Source organism: Nematolebias whitei, chromosome 9 (assembly GCF_014905685.2).
Source record: "Nematolebias whitei isolate Nwh7 chromosome 9, NemWhi1, whole genome shotgun sequence".
In the NCBI taxonomy this organism is placed as follows: domain Eukaryota; kingdom Metazoa; phylum Chordata; class Actinopteri; order Cyprinodontiformes; family Rivulidae; genus Nematolebias; species Nematolebias whitei.
This window is the reverse complement of record NC_056506.1, coordinates 36,810,842-36,827,564: the sequence shown is the minus strand read 5'-3', so window position 1 is coordinate 36,827,564 and position 16,723 is coordinate 36,810,842. Positions and strand designations below refer to the sequence as shown.

Genomic DNA, 16,723 nt, shown 5'->3' with positions numbered 1-16,723 from the left:
ATATATATATATATATATATATATATATATATATATATATATATATAAACTCATCAGTTACATTCATACTCCACAGTTAGCATGGTAATTGTCAAAATTAACAGCATAATTTGTAAATGATTAAACAAATAGACATTGTCTGGAGGAGTTTTCTCTCTTAAAACAAACAAAAAGCCTGAAAAATCACATCTTAAAGAATGTTTGAATAAGAGCATGGTGGTGAGGACCGGTAATGCAGAATATGAGAATGTGAAATCTTAAGTAAAACTAAAAACGTTAATAATTATTATTTTTTTTTTAATCTAGCATACTGACAATACAAACAGACATGCGCACATACGAAGGAAAAGCTAAAGCAAATGAAAGAATTGGAACAATGTGGGGTGAACAGGGATATTCAACAGAGAGGGGTGATCACTGGATTGATGAGCAGGTGTGAAGATTGGATTAGGGGAGCTGAGGGAAACAATGATTGGAAATGAAATGACCTAGAATTACTCAAAACAAACAAACAAAACCACAGCAAACTCAAAATGGTTCAGCAGAGAAACCAAACATGTCTCTCCACAGTGACACTCTCCAGAGCTCCTCTTTAAGGATCCCAGGCCAGAAAATACAAAATCCCCGATGAACTGTGGGTCTGCCTCCTCTCAGTGGATTGAACCAATGAACCCAGAGAGCTTCCAGAGGGAGGTATCTAGAAGAAACCAGCTGCTTGAATCACTTTAGCAGATTCTTGCAGCTCCTCCTTTTATCTCTAAAACTGAACCCAGCCACTTTGTGTAGAGGAAGCTCAATGCTTGTGCCCAGTAACTCATTTTCCATCATGACCCATATTTTTATAACCATAGGTGAGGGTTGGCGAGATGATGAACTAGTAAATCCAGAGCTTTGCTTTTCAGTTTAGCGCCTTCTTCATCACGACAGACTGGAGCAACAGCCTCACTACCGCTGATGAGGTCCCAATTCATCACTTGTAAAAATTAAACATGAAACTCCAAAGATACTTGAACTGCTCCTGTTGAACCGACACTGGCTCCAAAAATACCACACGGCAGCATCCATAAAGAAAAATAAGTACATTTAGACTTTAAATGTGAACAACTGGAAAAATCTGAGATGTGTTGCCCATCTTCATTATTATCAGTGTTTGCGATGGTTCAGAGTCTGGACCTTATTAACGTAGAGGCTGTGGTGGGATCATGAGAGTTGAGAATAAACAATTATAAGAACAAATAAGAGTGGGCCAGAATTCTTCTATAAATGAGAGACTGTTAGAGTCAACCAGAAAGTAATTACGTCAAATTATTGGACATAATTCTGCACTGTACTTGAGCGTTCCTTAAATAAATAACAGTGCACGGTGCCTCTTGTTGCAGATACTACAGAGGAGCAGTGGGGGCGTTGTTAGTGTACGACATAGCCAAACACCTGACCTACGAGAACGTGGAGCGCTGGCTGAAAGAGCTGAGGGACCACGCTGACAACAACATCGTCATCATGCTGGTTGGCAACAAAAGTGACCTGCGTCACCTCAGGGCCGTGCCTACGGATGAAGCCCGGGCCTTCGCAGGTACTGAAACCTACAAAAACACACACCCTAGTTCTGATGGTGGAGTCATTTGGCGGCTCAGTTATGAGCATCTCTACTTCATGTAAATAGTTTAATTTTAATTTTCTGCGGTTATTATTTAAATCAAATTGGCACCGTATCAGCGTTTACTCATACGGTTTAACAAACTTCTACATGGCTTAACTGAGCACAGTCGAGCTTGAACACGTGATGCGTTTGATTGTAAGTAAATTTAGATGTTTAAAAACGCACTTTTAGCAGTAGAGCGCTAATCATTTTTAGATAATTTTTTTGCGTTTATGCAACGTTTGGTGGTTTCACAAGCAAGCTAACTCTGGTCTTCACTCTGTATGTAGATGGGTTATCTGAGTGTATGTTTAAAAATGTTTTGCTTTTGTTAATCCACAGAGAAGAACAATCTGTCCTTTATAGAAACTTCAGCCTTGGACTCAACAAACGTGGAAGAGGCCTTCAAAAATATCCTTACAGGTACGACTGTGAACGAGAGACCACGCCGTACGCACAACTAGAGTAATAGTAAAAGAAAACTACATTCATTGTTTCAAAAAATTAACCAAAAAGAGTGGAGTTTAGGGAAACAGAGCATTATCTGCTTCACAAAAAGAAACGGTTGCCATGGTTACAGACCTGCCAATTGGCAGGTTTTCCTCTACAAACTCTGGGCTTCTCTCGGACTCTTCCCCTCCTGCAGAACCTGAAACATCCACTTCATGTACCGTGTAAGTTCCTCATTCACACGCTCGGTATCGGAGCTTTCATTTGCAGAAGTTTCCAACTTTAGAAACAAGATTCCAGTTAGACGGCAGTGGCTAACACAATGGCCTTTTTGACAAATTACAGCATCGCCGACGTAGAAGCGAAGACACTAATCTCTGAATGTTATTTGAATTCAGAAACAAAATCTATATTCTGTGTTGCCTCCTTTTGTTTAACCTGCTGCTCTGAGAACAGTCAAGCAATAGTTTAGGGTCTTTCGAAGTGTGGTTCTCTGGAAAGGTTACGAACAGGTAAAATCTTACCTGCTGTAGATCGCTCCCTGAATTCCCTCAGTTTGGATATATAAGAGTTTAATTCTGACCAGATTAACAAGCTAATGGCTTGTCAGAGTGAGGCCACAGCCAAAGCAGCTGTCCTAAAACAGCTTTAATGGATCTGAACACCATTCATAAATCTTTACATGATCTATTTTGTATTACGCAATTGTTTACGTAGAAAGTAGTGAGGTTTTTTGCAAGTGTAAAAAGCCGTAGTAAGTTCAAGTTGTGTTTATTTGTCATATGCAAGGTTAACAGCACAATGAAATGCTCAGGGTGAGAAGAACCGATTTGACTCGCTATAAAAAAAAAAAAGAAATAATGTAATGTAATAAGGGTATAAAAATAAATAACATTTACAAGGTCCTAAAGAGAAAATAGTAATCAACAACATGATAGAATTTTAACGGTGCAAGTAGGATGAATTTGTATGAATAAGTATTTCAGGGTAGTAATATAAGCTAAAATGCATGTGATGTATATTGCACATCACTAACATACACTACACAGGTTGTGTGACAGGTTTTCTGCACAGCTGGTGCACTTTTAGCAAGATTACGGTATTATAATATATCTGTTAACATAACAGAGCAATTTAAAACTGACGACTGTAAAAATATCGTTGCAAAGACACCATCAATTATTTTTAAATGAAGTCGTTTTAAATGGCAGAACTCCACTTTGGGTTTGGTTTTGCTCAGAGTAGCTGTTGGTTCATCAATCTGAAAAGACTGTTTCTTCAAACTGAGGCCGTTTAGCTATGTACAAGTGTGGACATCAATTGTTCATAACCTTTCCCACAAAACCTCATTCAAAAAGGTTTGAACTGTTGCTTTAAGGCAGCCTTCGTGCTTGTGACTGAAACATTTAGCCTCATCACTGTGGTAATCGCTGTTTAAATGGATCTGTATGAAGCTGGGAAGATAAAACTTCTCATCAGTGTATAATCTTTTCGTTGCAGAAGCGTGTTATTGTGGAACTTTCCTATAAAAGTTAAAACCGTCTTGTTGGAGCTGATAAGAGCATTTCTGATTCAGGATGTTGGAAGATTTTAGCAGCATTTAATCTTAAGTGTTCTGACATTGTTGGGGTATTTAAGCCACTTTAAAGTTTTTAAAATGTAAGTCCTATGGAAAAAAAAAAATCACATTCAGCCACATCTCACCTTCATGATTATACATCCATGAACTGTTTGTTTTGTACATATTTATTGCTCGCTGATGAAAGGTGAAGGTGGACAACAATATTTTTACTCATGTGTAACCGTTACCAAACTCATGAACCAGAGGTCAAATTTTATTAAAATTATAGAAAATAATCATGGATGTAGTACATGTACAACTGATTTAAATTTAGATACTAATTTGATTTGAAAGGACTTCCATGACCAGCCGTTTAAAAAAAAAAATCACAAATAGCTGTAAGAGTCGGTTTACAGACCTAAAATTTGGTGTGGTAATAGCCGAGATTCATCCTCTACACATTTACATGTGCTAACATATTGCACAAGAGCCTTGTTTCACCTTTTTCCATTTACTATTTGAATTCAACTTTGTCTTTTATCAAAATATCTCACAAATTACTGGATTAACCTTTTGAGTAAATACATTCAAGATGACCACCACAGCCATCTCATTTTAGAAGACACAAAAATAGATAAATTTTAATCCATTTTACAGATAGCGTCCTTCAGTTTGGATGGTTGTAACCGGGGCTTAATTTGAGCCGGATCCTGCCATAACAGGATCTGGGACTTTCTCATTTTGACAGGGTGCGTTGCGGTAACGCCTTGCTTGGATCCGGTAACTCTCAGGCTTACTAATAATAAAGTTATGAACAAATATGGCTGCCTTGAATGAATTAAACTTATATTGGATATGTAAAATGAAAATAATTACATAAAAGCTAATTTTAAACACAACAGCCATGTAACGAGCTTACGATCTGCCTCTTCAAGTAGCATTTCCGTGTCTACCATTTAAAACAAATCTGCCCCTAAAAGAGTGGCGGGGGTGAGTTCTGAGCTAACCAGGCAGTCGTATGCGGGCAAGAGCCCAGACGAAGGAGGCGCCTGGAGTTTCACACATGGAGTCGAACATCAACGAGCAGGGACAGAGTTGGGCTCAATTCCGAGCCCGACTTACTTGACGGTTCTGTCTTTCAGGTCTCTCGTGTAAATGAGTTCATGAGGCTCAATGGGACTAACCTGTATAAATAAAGGTTGAATGAAAAGTAAGGTAGGGGAGGATGCTTGACAGAAGTGTTTACTTATGTAGGTAAATGTAAATGTTTAACAACCTGTTAAAATACATAAAGTTGCAGAAAATCACATCTACTTTATTAAAACATTTCTGGAGGAGGGCCCTCCAGAGCCCCACTGAGCCCGGTCCACCCGCGATTTGTACTCCGGCATCAGTCGGTTCACAAATTAAGTCCTGGTTGTAAATGAGCGTCATTCACAACACATACTCTGAGTGAGCATTTCAGGATTTTACATGTGCATAATGTGGGTTGCTGTATTTTTTGGAGTATAAGGCACACTTAAAATTCTTTAATTTTCTCCAAAATCAACAGTGATCCTTATAATCCGGTGTGCTTTATGAATTAATTCTGGTTGTGCTTACTGACCTCGAATCGATTTTATATGGTTATTGTGAATGAGTTGAATAAAGTTTGACTTATCTATTTTGTTTCACTTAATGTGCCTTATAATCCAGTGCGTTTTATAATCCAGTGTGCCTTATAGTCTGAAAAATACGGTAAATGTTGGTTACTTTTGTCTGCATTTTCTGTTGGGTTAAAGCTGAAATAAAAAGCTACATGTGGTAGTAGGACACCAAAGGGATTCCAGTTTCATAGTCTTTCAGGGGAAATGTAAAATGAGTAAAATATTAATCAGTATGCAATTGTGTTAACTTACTTATTTTAACCTATTGTTAATTAAATACAAAATAGTCACTTTTCTACATTTTCGCTGGAGTAAGTCTAATTCAATAAGTCACTTATCTTTTTATGTAGTTAAATTTTAGACTTGCATGTGCAGCTTCCTTCTAAAAAAGGTGATTTCCCTTTGCTGCTGGGTTATTTCGTCTTTACTGTTAACAAATTACGTTGGAAAAGGTTATCCTGTTATGTGATATTTTGAGTAAACGATCATGTTCTTTCTCATTTATTTCTTCCAAAACAGAAATATATCGCATTGTGTCGCAGAAGCAGATTGCTGAGCGGTCTGCCCACGACGAGTCCCCAGGAAACAACGTGGTGGACATCAGCGTTCCACCGACCACAGACGGCCAGAGGGGGAGCAAACTGCAGTGCTGTCAGAACCTGTAAAGCATGGCAATAGTCCCTCACCTGGGTCAATTATTAATTGAAATCCACAGTGTTGAAATGGTTTCATCTGTCCCTGGGAGCAACATTATCTGAATCTGCACTTTTTAAATCAGTGGAGGCAATTCTAAGACGCCACGAATAATCAATCCCAGAGAGAAGAGTTGGATTTCGAGTAGTAATCTGACCCAGGTACAGTCAGCTACATTCTGGTACAAAAACAGGACTGAGGGTACAACATAAGCAGCTACCACAGTGTAGCAGAATAACCTTGTTGGAGACCTGGAAAGTCTGGACCTTTCTTTGGTTATAGCCACAAACTGGAGCGGACTGGGCTGTAAATCCTGTCACTTCCGCTGGTACCTGCAGTCCTGTTTTTGGGCTTCTCTCTGCCTACTTTAGTCATCTCAAAAAAAAAAAGTGGTTGTGATGCTGCTGACGCTTCATTTTGTGTAAAATATATTCTTTGTTTTGTTTTGAAAGCTTGTCTGCTCACATACATTATATTAATGCCATGAAATTAAATTTTACAATATTGTTTTGCTGTCTCTATTTATTTGGGTAATTTCTAGTAAACAAAATTGTATTTAGCACTACAGTACTCTACATACTAGACTACTAGATTGGAATTATTGTAGTCCGCTACAGGGTTGTCCCCTCTGGACGGGTACAAAATAACAGTGATGCTTGAAAGTTTGTGAATCCTTTAGAATTTTCTATATTTCTGCATAAATATGACATAAATCATCAGATTTTCACAAAACTTCTAAAAGTAGATACATTAGGGTTGGGCAAGTTTACTTGGTTTAACTGAGGAAGCCAGAGTTCTGTCTGGATGAAAGTTTGAATTTCTCTTTGAAATTTAATTCTATTATCTTTTTACATTTTATTAATTTTACTTTGAATTTCTCACGGGGCTATTTTCAACCAGTATATAAATATCAAACTCATGAACTTGAATATAAATGTTATACATTTTCTTTTCACAGAGTTACACTTTCACAAGAGAGCTTTGAAAACCTCATGAATCTCACTGATGAAACTTAGTGCTCTGTTCAATAGCTTGCCTCTCTGATGGTATGGGGGGTGCATTAGTATCTCTGGCATGGGCAGTTTACACATCTGGAAAGACACAATTAATACAGAAAAGTTGAGCAGCATTTAAAACAACATTCAGATCTCAGTTGAAAATGTGATGCATTATGAAAGAAAAAAAAAGGCTCGGGACTGTTTAACAGAATCGTACATCAAACCTAAACGGGAAAATATTCACCTCATAAAACTCCAGCAGCTGGTCTCCTCAGTTCCTAGATGTTTACAGACAGGAAGTTTCACAGTGGAAGCTTTGTCTGTTCTTTGTTGAGATGTGCTGCTACCATTAGTCAAAATTACTTACATTCGTTTTCAAGAAATGCAACTTTTTAATTTAAACATTTTACAAGTATACTATATTCCATTGTAAACTAAACATGGGTTTGAAAGTTGTTCATTCTATTCTGTTAGTTACATTTTACACAACATCCCAACTTATTTAGAATTGGAGTTTAATTTATTTTTTTGTTATATTCCAGGTAAATAATACTCGCATGGGAATAGAAAAGGAGGAAACTGCTGCAAATGTGACACAAATGTCCAAAGTCAAAGTGTTTCGGTGTAAGAGGTCACAATACAAAGATGGTTAAACATGGATTAGAAATAATTTATGCATTTTATAAGCCTATCAATATGATTTTTGAAAAATAAGTAAAAAGAGAAAACTTGTATACATTAAATAAGAAAATACTGAGCTTTATACGACTCCCCACTGGATGATCACATGGTTATTTCAAAGGACTGCATGCGTAAAAGCAACAACACTTTGTGATGAGTCCAGGAGTCCCTCATGTTTTATTGCACAATAACCCAACTTTCCAGGGGATAAAGCAGGAAGAATACAGTAACATAAAATACTTAAGTTTACGCTGCATACATTGATTGACATCTCAAACACTTTTTTTCTGCACCATTAGCCAGCCTGCTCTCAAACAAGTTTTATATTTCTCATTGTCTCAACAATCTGAAGTTTCTCTCTTCTTTTTTTAAATTGCATCACTTGAGAGTTTAAAGACATTACTACTGGTCATTGCTAGGCAGCTCAGTTCATGAATGGTGGATTTACACATGGAGCGAGGCTATCTGAAATGCACTTTTTATGCCAGCAGAGACATCATTCCAATTAGAACGTAAACAGTACCATACAGTGGTGCTAGAATGTTTGTGAAGCCTTTATATTTTTTTATTTTTCTGCATAAATATGAACTGAAACATCATCAGATGTTCACACAACTCCTAAAAGTAGATAAAGAGTTGAACAGTTAAACAAATGAGACAAAAATATTATACTTGGTCATTGATTTATCCTCACCCCGTGCAGCAATAACTACAACTAAATGTCTCCAGTAACTGTTGATCAGTCCTGCTCACTGGCTTGGAGGAATTTTAGCTCATTCCTCCGTACAGAACCGCTTCACCTCTGGATGTTGGTGGTTTCCTCACATTAACTGTTCACTTCAGGTCCTTTCACAACATTTGGATTGGATTAAGGTCAGGACTTTGACTTGGCCATTCCAGATCATGAACTTTATTCTTCTTTCACTTGGTAGAACGACTTGTGTGCCGAGGGTCAATGTGTCGCTGTATGACCCACTTTCTCTTGAGATCCAGTTCATGGACAGATGTTCTGACATTATCCTCTATAATTCTCTGATATAATTCAGAATTCATTGTTCCATCAATGATGGCAAGCCGCCCTGGTTCAGATGCAGCAAAATAGGTCCAAACCATGATACCACCACCACCACATTTCACAGATGGAATAAGGTTCTTATGCAGGAATGCAGTTTTACTATCTCCAAACATAACATTATTCATGTAAACCAAAAAGTTTTATTTTGATCTCACCCGTCCACAAAACATTATTCCACCAGTCTTCTGGCTTGTCCTCGTGATCTTTAACAAACTGCAGATGAGCAGCAATGTTCTTTTTGGAGAGAGGTGGCTTTCCTTCAACCTGCCATGAACCATTGTTGTTCAGTGTTCTCCTCATGGTGGACTCATGAACATTAACATTAATGTGAGAGAGACCTTCAGTTGTTAGAAGTTACCCTGGGGTTCTTTGTGACCTCGCTGACTATTCCACACCTTGTTCTTGGAAAGATCTTTGTTGGTCGACCACTCCTGGGGAGGGTAACAGTGGTCTTGAAGTTCCTCCATTTGTACACAATCTGTCTGACTGTGGATTGGTGGAGTCCAAACTCTTTAGAGATGGTTTTGTAACATTTTCCAGCTTGATGAGCATCAACAACTCTTTTTGTTGAGGTCCTCAGAAATCTCCTTTGTTCCTGCCATGATACATTTTCACAAACATGTTGTGAAGAACAGACTTTGATAGATCCTGTTCTTTAAATCAAACAGGGTGTCCATTTACACCTGATCATCATCCCATTGATTAAAAACACCTGACTCTAATTTCACCTTCATATTAACTGGTAATCCTGGAGGTTCACATACTTTTACCACTCACAAATATGTAATATTGGATCATTTTCCTCAATAAATAAATGAACAGGTATAATATTTTTGTCTCATTTGTTTAACTGAGTTCTCTTTATCAACTTTTAGGATTTGTGTGAAAATATGATGATGACTAAAAGTCATATTTATGCAGAAATACAGAAAATTCTAAAGACTTGACAAACTTTCAAGCACCACTGTACCTTTAATACTTTGTCTTGTAGCCCCTGACGAGTGCAATTAATATGTGACGCCTCGTCTGCCATCTAAACACAAACAGGGTTTGATTTTCACTCTTTAGACAGCAATATAAAAGCTTCACATGGAAAATTAAAAAGTTTAGACTACAGACAAAAACAGTGGTAGGAGTGACAGTTGTCCTCTGTTGTCAAAGAAAACAACAGTAGTACTCACAGCTAGACTTTGTCAAGATATCTTTCTTAAATGTTCCACAGTTAGTTCAACCATTGTTCAAATCCAGTTAGATACATTTTGAAGGGAAGTGGGGAAATTGTAGGTAGTGAATATGTTTTATATTATACTGTAGTAGCATGCTGAATCAGTAATATCCTGCTACATTAGCTTGTGTCTTAGTATTTCACAAGTTCTTTGTCACTGACTTGAGAAAAGTCAGGCTGGTTTGTCCATTTTCCATGTGTCCAGTCGTTCACATCCCAGCACTGACTCTCAGAAGACGTTTCAGTTTTTATCTAATACGGCTGTGAAAATAGTTCTTCCCAAAAACACTTTTGTGGTTTGCCTATATCATAGCAGTGTTTTTCTTCTTTTGTTTTTTTTCATAATTAAGTGCTTAAAAAAAAGAAAATGTTATGAGAAAGAAGCTCTCCTCTGTCAGGATGGTCCGTTTGCAGTGCAAAAGTTCATTATGATGATTTGTTTTTAGGGAGTGCTCAGGTAAGCTTGATTTTAAATACTCCTGCTCCAAATGCTCAGCACTCATACGATAGTCTCATCAGTCATTTTCTTGGTCGACTTGGTCGGCACTGAACGCTGGGTGGTGTGCGCGCCTTTCATATCGGGCATGAGCAGGCGCACTTTCTGATTGGTCCTCCTCCACTCAGAGTACAACTGACAGTGGTACCGAAATGACACCTGAGATTGGACATGAAAGCAGGAGGACAAATAAAGACAAGGGAGAAAAAGACGATGTCAATAACACCGACACAGATATTTGAGGGAAGTATGGCTGCAGAAAGGATCATTTTTCTAAACGTCTCATCATTGTCAGCCTCCAATGTGGTGCAATGTTTTCACCCATGTCTGTGTCTGTACTTTGACAGAAACTGAATAAAACACAGAATGAAGTTCAATAAAATTCTTCCTAGTGAACTGATACTTTTGTTTTCCACCCACATACCCTCTGGTATTAATTTACTATCCCATCTACCAACCAAACACTGCAGGCTGATCATCGCAACTTTTTCTAAAATGAATTGTTAACTCTAAAACTCCGGCAAGAAATGTGGGAATGATAGAAATTACTTCAAGGAACGCATGTCCTTTTATTTTAGTGATGTTTTTAATAACACTTAAAGAGCATCTTCCTAAGGAAATTTGGTTCACAATGCAATCCAGTTCAAAAAATACCATGCAGTTAAAAAACTGCAGAATAAATCTAGTTAATTCTTGCAAACATCTCACTGAGCAGTGCGTGTCTGTGCAGGCATGAAGTTTCTGGAAAATTGTCAGTCAAATAATTTCTCCATGTAAAACAATGAGTAATCTACCCTTCAGCATTTTTTAAATATTTTTAAAGTCAGTACAAGTAAAAAAAAAACATACAAAAAAGGAACAATTTCTATAAAGCAAGAAAAACGCTCATCTGTGGCTGTTGTGATATTCCTGTGTTAGGACATATTTTCCCCAAATCTACAATTTCTAGAAATATGTTACACTTGTTTAAAATAAAGCTGACAAAAATCTAGAGGGGAGACTGATGTCCACTCATTTACAGACACATAGCTTGATAGTGCATTAGTTACCAGTGTCCAGAGGATGTAGATGGTGAAGAGGGCGATGGTGAGGGCAATGAGGCCGACAGCCTCTAGCCTGCTCTTCAGCTGCAGATGGTCCTGGGCCCCCCTCAGACACAGCCACCCAGAGATAGCTGCCAGGGGTGTAATGAGGAGGAAGCAGGCCATGTCACACAGCAATGTGCGCTTCTCACTGCGAGGGCCGGGGTCCTTCAGCCACTGAGCAGCAAAATGAAGAGATCACTGGTGAAACTCAATGTTAGTTACAGACAATACAAGCCTAGTCAATGTTAACAAGCTCAAATACATAAAACAAAGGTGTAATGACTGAACTTTGAGGAGGTCTGAGTTTTCTCTATAAACTAATAGTCAAGACATTAAACATATTGAATCATCTCGGACAGTAAAGACACTGTGTTGCCATAAATTCTGTGGCTCAACTGACATGAAGCGACCTGTCAATCAATCCAGTAGTCTTGTGAGCAACTGACCAATCGGCGATCACGATTTGTCCCGAAGTGAAACGCCCCATACCTGCAGGAACTGCACCCTCTTTTCCTCTGAAAACAATGTTGGGATTTTGCATTATGAACGCATTGCAGTCAAGAGAGATTTTGTGACAAATCATCAGAAATAAAAGGTTAAATGTTGTCAGTGGGTAACATGCAATTCTGACACGTATTAAAAGGGAGTCTGGAAAAATGTAAAAAAAATGGATAAAGGTCGACGGCTGACTTCATGGACTGAATACAACAGTGATAAATGGGAACTACCACATGTTCGTCTGTACGAAGGTAACTGCAAGTAAATCCTCCATTTTTTGTAATAATTACATTGTATGCTTAATGATAAATGTAAAGGTTGATTCTGAAAGCTAGTTGTGTTTTGTTTTGTACATAGATATATGTTGTAACTTCTAGTTGCACAAGTTTAGTCTCCGTTTGCTATGATAGTTAACTTTTTTGGCCGCACTCAGCCGAGCCGCAGCTTCACAGGCTCCCGGTGAACATCTTTTTTTGTTCCTGCTGTTTCTGTTTTAACCTTTTTTTTGTGCCTACAATGCACATCCACAGTACGGGTATGACCGCGACAAACTTGTGGAGTTTTCTGTGACGCTACCTTGCCATCGTGGTTCAGTCCTTCCAGCCTCGGGCTCAGGCCTGTCATGGCGACTGTCTCCATGATCCTCCATCTGCCTGCACAGACCGAACTCTAAGGACTCGTTCGGTTCCGCGGGGAACCCTTGGATATTCTCTGTCTGTCGAACGCGGTTCTGGAGGGCAGTCTGGGAGGCAGCTGCTACGGTCCTTATTATCATCATTCTGCTGAAGGAACCTGCTAACAAGACCCGCTAACGCTGCTAACACCACCACGCCGCTAACAGTACCATGGTACCAACAAGACCATGTTGCTAAGAGAAACTTCACTGTCATCAGAGCCACTCTGCCAATAGGACCATGCTGCTGTAGATTTATTTCTTTTTCATTTTTGGCGCCTTGTTTCTGTATTTTTGTTGCATGCTTTGAATAAATCCTAGTTTATGTTAGTTATGTTAGTGCTCACATTAAGCATGTAAATTATAGCTGAATAGAACCTATGAGAATCGTGCTGCTGTTGTTCGGTGTATTGTTTTACACCATTAGTGACTGGCATGCATCTTAGATCTTTTAGTGCACCGTTTGGCATTCGTTTAGCGTATATCTTAGTTTATATCTCAGATCCTTATTTACTGTTTCTTTTTACACTTTATATTTTTGCTATTGTTTGATGTAACTGGGACCCTGGGCCCAATTTTGTTCCACTACATGTACCACATGTGATGCGAATGACAAATAAAGAATCTCTGACTAATTAAACCGATTTTGCACAAAGAATTTATTAGGTTGTGTAATGTAAAATTTACGCTCCTAGTACATACTGAATTTTACTGCGAATTCAAACCTGTGTTTTTCCCTGTGGCATGAAAACATCTACTGCAGTAACTAAGTTATTAGTATCTTTGAATTATTTTTTTTTTTTAATTTGCATGTATTTTTTGCCTTCATGTTGGCTGATAAGGCAGAAATGCCTCACCAAATGCCTCAGGTTAAGCCATGAGCTTCTTACCTCCACCATTACAACCATCTTGTTTGTTTGTGGGAGGTTAGCTCACCCTGAGTTATATTTCCACGTGGGAGAAGCAATCTTACAGTTCGCTTCATGTCAATTCTGATTTTACAGACTCTTAAAAAGTACTTACAGTACAATGCTTTTTGTTTTATAAAAAATATATATATATTTTTTCCTTTTCAATACTCAATTTGAACATTCATCACTGCAGTAAGGCTTCTCTTACCTGTGTGAGTGGTTGTGGTCGTCGTTCAATAGTGAACTCTGTGTGACAAAGTTCACAGTAGCTGGTGTTGGAGGATGATAGCCACTTCTCCAGACAGCTTTTGTGCACTTTGCCCAGTGTACCAGTGCAGTCGCAGGGTGAGAGCAATGTCTCCCCTCCAGCTCCCTCGTGACAAATTCGACACATCCCAACATCACTGTGCAGAATGACAGCGAATCAAAGAAAAACAACCGTTTGAACCATTTTAAATTCATGTAAATATATAGGAGCCACGTGAGAGCTTTCCATTCACATACCTTTGCAAGCTCACAGCTTTGACAACAGTGGAGAGTGGGTGGCCATCTTTAGCTGTAACCTTGGCAACATATTGGGCCTGTGTGGTGGAGTCAGACTCCTCTGAATCCTTGGAGGCATCAGTTTCATTGTTCCCAGAATAATCACAAAGAGAGCCGGGGAGCTGGCAGCACCCTGACGAAGACATGGCTCATCTGAAGCTAACAGTGATGAAGATGTTGGCGGAGGTGACTTCAAAAGATTAACTGATCCTAAACCAGATGTTTGAGATCAGATGTTCAACTCCTCCCACAAATCAAACAGACCGGGAGATACTGAACAAGAAATAAACAAGACAAAGAATGGGTCACTTGGACAAGTTGATAAACAAAAACATGCACAATAATTTTAAAAACTCGTTATATGTCCTACTCATACCAGAAACCAAAAAGTACCAAGTGAGACGATTAACAATATAAATAACTTCATACTGTGAGATAAAGACAAGGCAAAAATAGACAGCGTCTTCAACTGCGGCTGTTTTAGAACTACAATCTATTTTTATTTTAAGCAAAAAAAAAATTCTAAAACAGAAATAATTAATACTGAAAAATGTTATTTTTTTTAGGACGACAATATTGTGTCTAAACTTATTACATGCATCTCCTACATTAAGCACATTCAATAACGGCATTATGAGCTGGAATTACTGCTCACTAAACAAACCTACATCATTTGACTATTCGTTAAGAGACGGTAACAGGATAATAAAGATGTAATTTCCAGTTTGTTAGTTTACAACACTAAATTTCTCCAGTTATGAAGAAAAACATATTAAAAACATAGTACAGTACAGAATAAATCACATTTGTTATAACCTTTAAAAAGGCTAAAATGGCTCTGCATCTTTAAAAGCAGTTTTTAAAACTGGTTATCATTTTTTTTAAACTACAACTTTGAGTAATGTGAGGGTTATTGGTGCAGGTAATTTGACTTCATAAGGGTTCAAACACGGTTTGTTGTCCAGGTAGACCCTGGGGGGGTTAGGCTAGTGTCAGTATTTCTGCAACATGAACTCCTGGTTTGGATCGTCAAAAACACAACCTTACACAGCTTTCTAAAATAAAAAATGAAAAAGTTAAGATGACCTGATAACATATTTGCATCAACATAAACCAAGGCTGGCAATGTTACAGCAGTTTTGCAGAAACGTATTTGGACGGAGAAAACAAACCCTTCAAGTTCACCTTATCACACTAAACGAGAACAACGCCATAGCTAAGTCTACAATCTGCACCTTTATTATTTGCTGTTTACGAACAGTCCGCCTTAACTAAGCTGCTGTTAATCTGTAGTGTATTTAAATGCGAGAACGCAATGTACTGTAAATGAGTGCATGCCCACCACAAAGCTCACATTTCTTCTTAATATAGAAAAAAATAACAAAGTAAAATAAATGTCCCTTATTGTAAATTTACTCACCCGACGGCCTGTTTTTCTTTTTTGCGCTTGGCCCTCCGTTAGCCAGAAACTAGCAAGCCGAGCTAACAAGACAGTCCGAGCTATAAATGACACCGACATCTAAGAAAAAGCCGTCGATATGAGAGGAAACAAACGACGACCGGAAGTGTTGCGTGTTCTCCATGACAGGCGGTATAGGTTTGTCTGTCGGTTTGATTTAAAAAGAGGACGGGATTAGCCTGTTTTTTTTTTTCTGCCAGAATTGCTACATACAGCTAGCGTAGCTGGTTTGCAACGGACAAGCCTTCCTCAGCTGTGCACTGGTCACGTGACCCCGTGCTGCCTTCAGAGCCATCTCTGAAATCCAAACATTAAATATGCGAAGTTTAAGTTATATATATATGTATATTTATATATAAGTCAAAGCAAAACGCAGCAAAACTTAAAAATGAACTGCGCTTCAACGTGTTTATGTCTAAATACAAACCACGGATTAGTAAAAAAAAATAACAGCTGAGAGCATTCTCGCATCTTGTCATACCGAAATTACACCGCTAGATGGAGGCAATGAGTCATGTGATTATTGCGGTTCAAATAAAACTGTTGTTATGGAGGCGCTGCTGAATGTGTGAAAAGATTTTTGTGAAATTTATTTGACACGCAATAAATAAAGACACCAACTAAGTAAAGTCACTGATTTATATACTTTAAGGTTTTGATGATGAACAAATATTTTTCATTCATTCAACCTTTATTTATACAGGTTAATCCCATTGAGCCTCCTGGACTCATTTACAAGAGAGACCTGACCTGACAAAGAGTGATGACAACAGTAGACAACAAAGACAACAGTAGACAATCATAAAAAGTATATCAATTGAGAAGAACAAATAAAAGAAAATGGTATTAAAAAAACAAAAATAAAACAGCTAGGCTGTAATAATGTGTATGTTCCCATACAATGGCGAAATTGGCTCTCTGCATTTAACACATCCACCACCAGGTAGAGCAGTGGGCAGCTATTGAAAGCACCTGGGGAACATCTGTTTTAGCTCGACAATAAACAACTGCATAGAAATGTAAGGATGCATCAGTGATGCTCTGACCTACATTACCTATGCAGATTGTAAAGAGGGTGGGACCTAAGATT

General features: G+C 38.2%; 2 protein-coding genes across 2 annotated transcripts in view; one reads left to right on the top strand and one right to left on the bottom strand.

Moving 5' to 3' along the window:
• The window catches only part of LOC119415158 (ras-related protein Rab-11B), a 10,098-nt gene extending 3,632 nt beyond the window's left edge, over positions 1–6,466 (top strand). Inside the window, exons 3-5 of the mRNA XM_037682306.1 lie at positions 1,380–1,573; positions 1,982–2,062; positions 5,816–6,466. Coding sequence (XP_037538234.1) covers positions 1,380–1,573; positions 1,982–2,062; positions 5,816–5,961 — 421 coding nt within the window. The 3' untranslated portion in view covers positions 5,962–6,466. The remainder of the gene's footprint in view (positions 1–1,379; positions 1,574–1,981; positions 2,063–5,815) is intronic.
• Positions 6,467–9,581: 3,115 nt separating this feature from the next.
• Positions 9,582–15,733, bottom strand: LOC119414645 (E3 ubiquitin-protein ligase MARCHF2). The gene is made up of 5 exons (XM_037681747.1): positions 15,595–15,733; positions 14,136–14,447; positions 13,840–14,035; positions 11,514–11,723; positions 9,582–10,623 (listed from the first exon to the last, which is right to left on the bottom strand). The coding sequence occupies exons 2-5, from the start codon at positions 14,318–14,320 to the stop codon at positions 10,468–10,470; spliced, it is 747 nt and encodes a 248-aa protein (XP_037537675.1). The 5' UTR covers positions 14,321–14,447; positions 15,595–15,733; the 3' UTR covers positions 9,582–10,467.
• Positions 15,734–16,723: the final 990 nt, after the last annotated feature.

Bases quoted from the DNA above. Each gene is read 5' to 3' on its own strand.
- LOC119414645 (XM_037681747.1), bottom strand. From the start codon at position 14,320: ATGTCTTCGTCAGGGTGCTGCCAGCTCCCCGGCTCTCTTTGTGATTAT. The intron at 14,036-14,135 runs GTATGTGAATGG...CATTCTGCACAG, and splicing joins AAAGCTGTGAGCTTGCAAAG to TGATGTTGGGATGTGTCGAA. The intron at 10,624-11,513 runs GTAACTAATGCA...GTCCAATCTCAG, and splicing joins TCTACATCCTCTGGACACTG to GTGTCATTTCGGTACCACTG.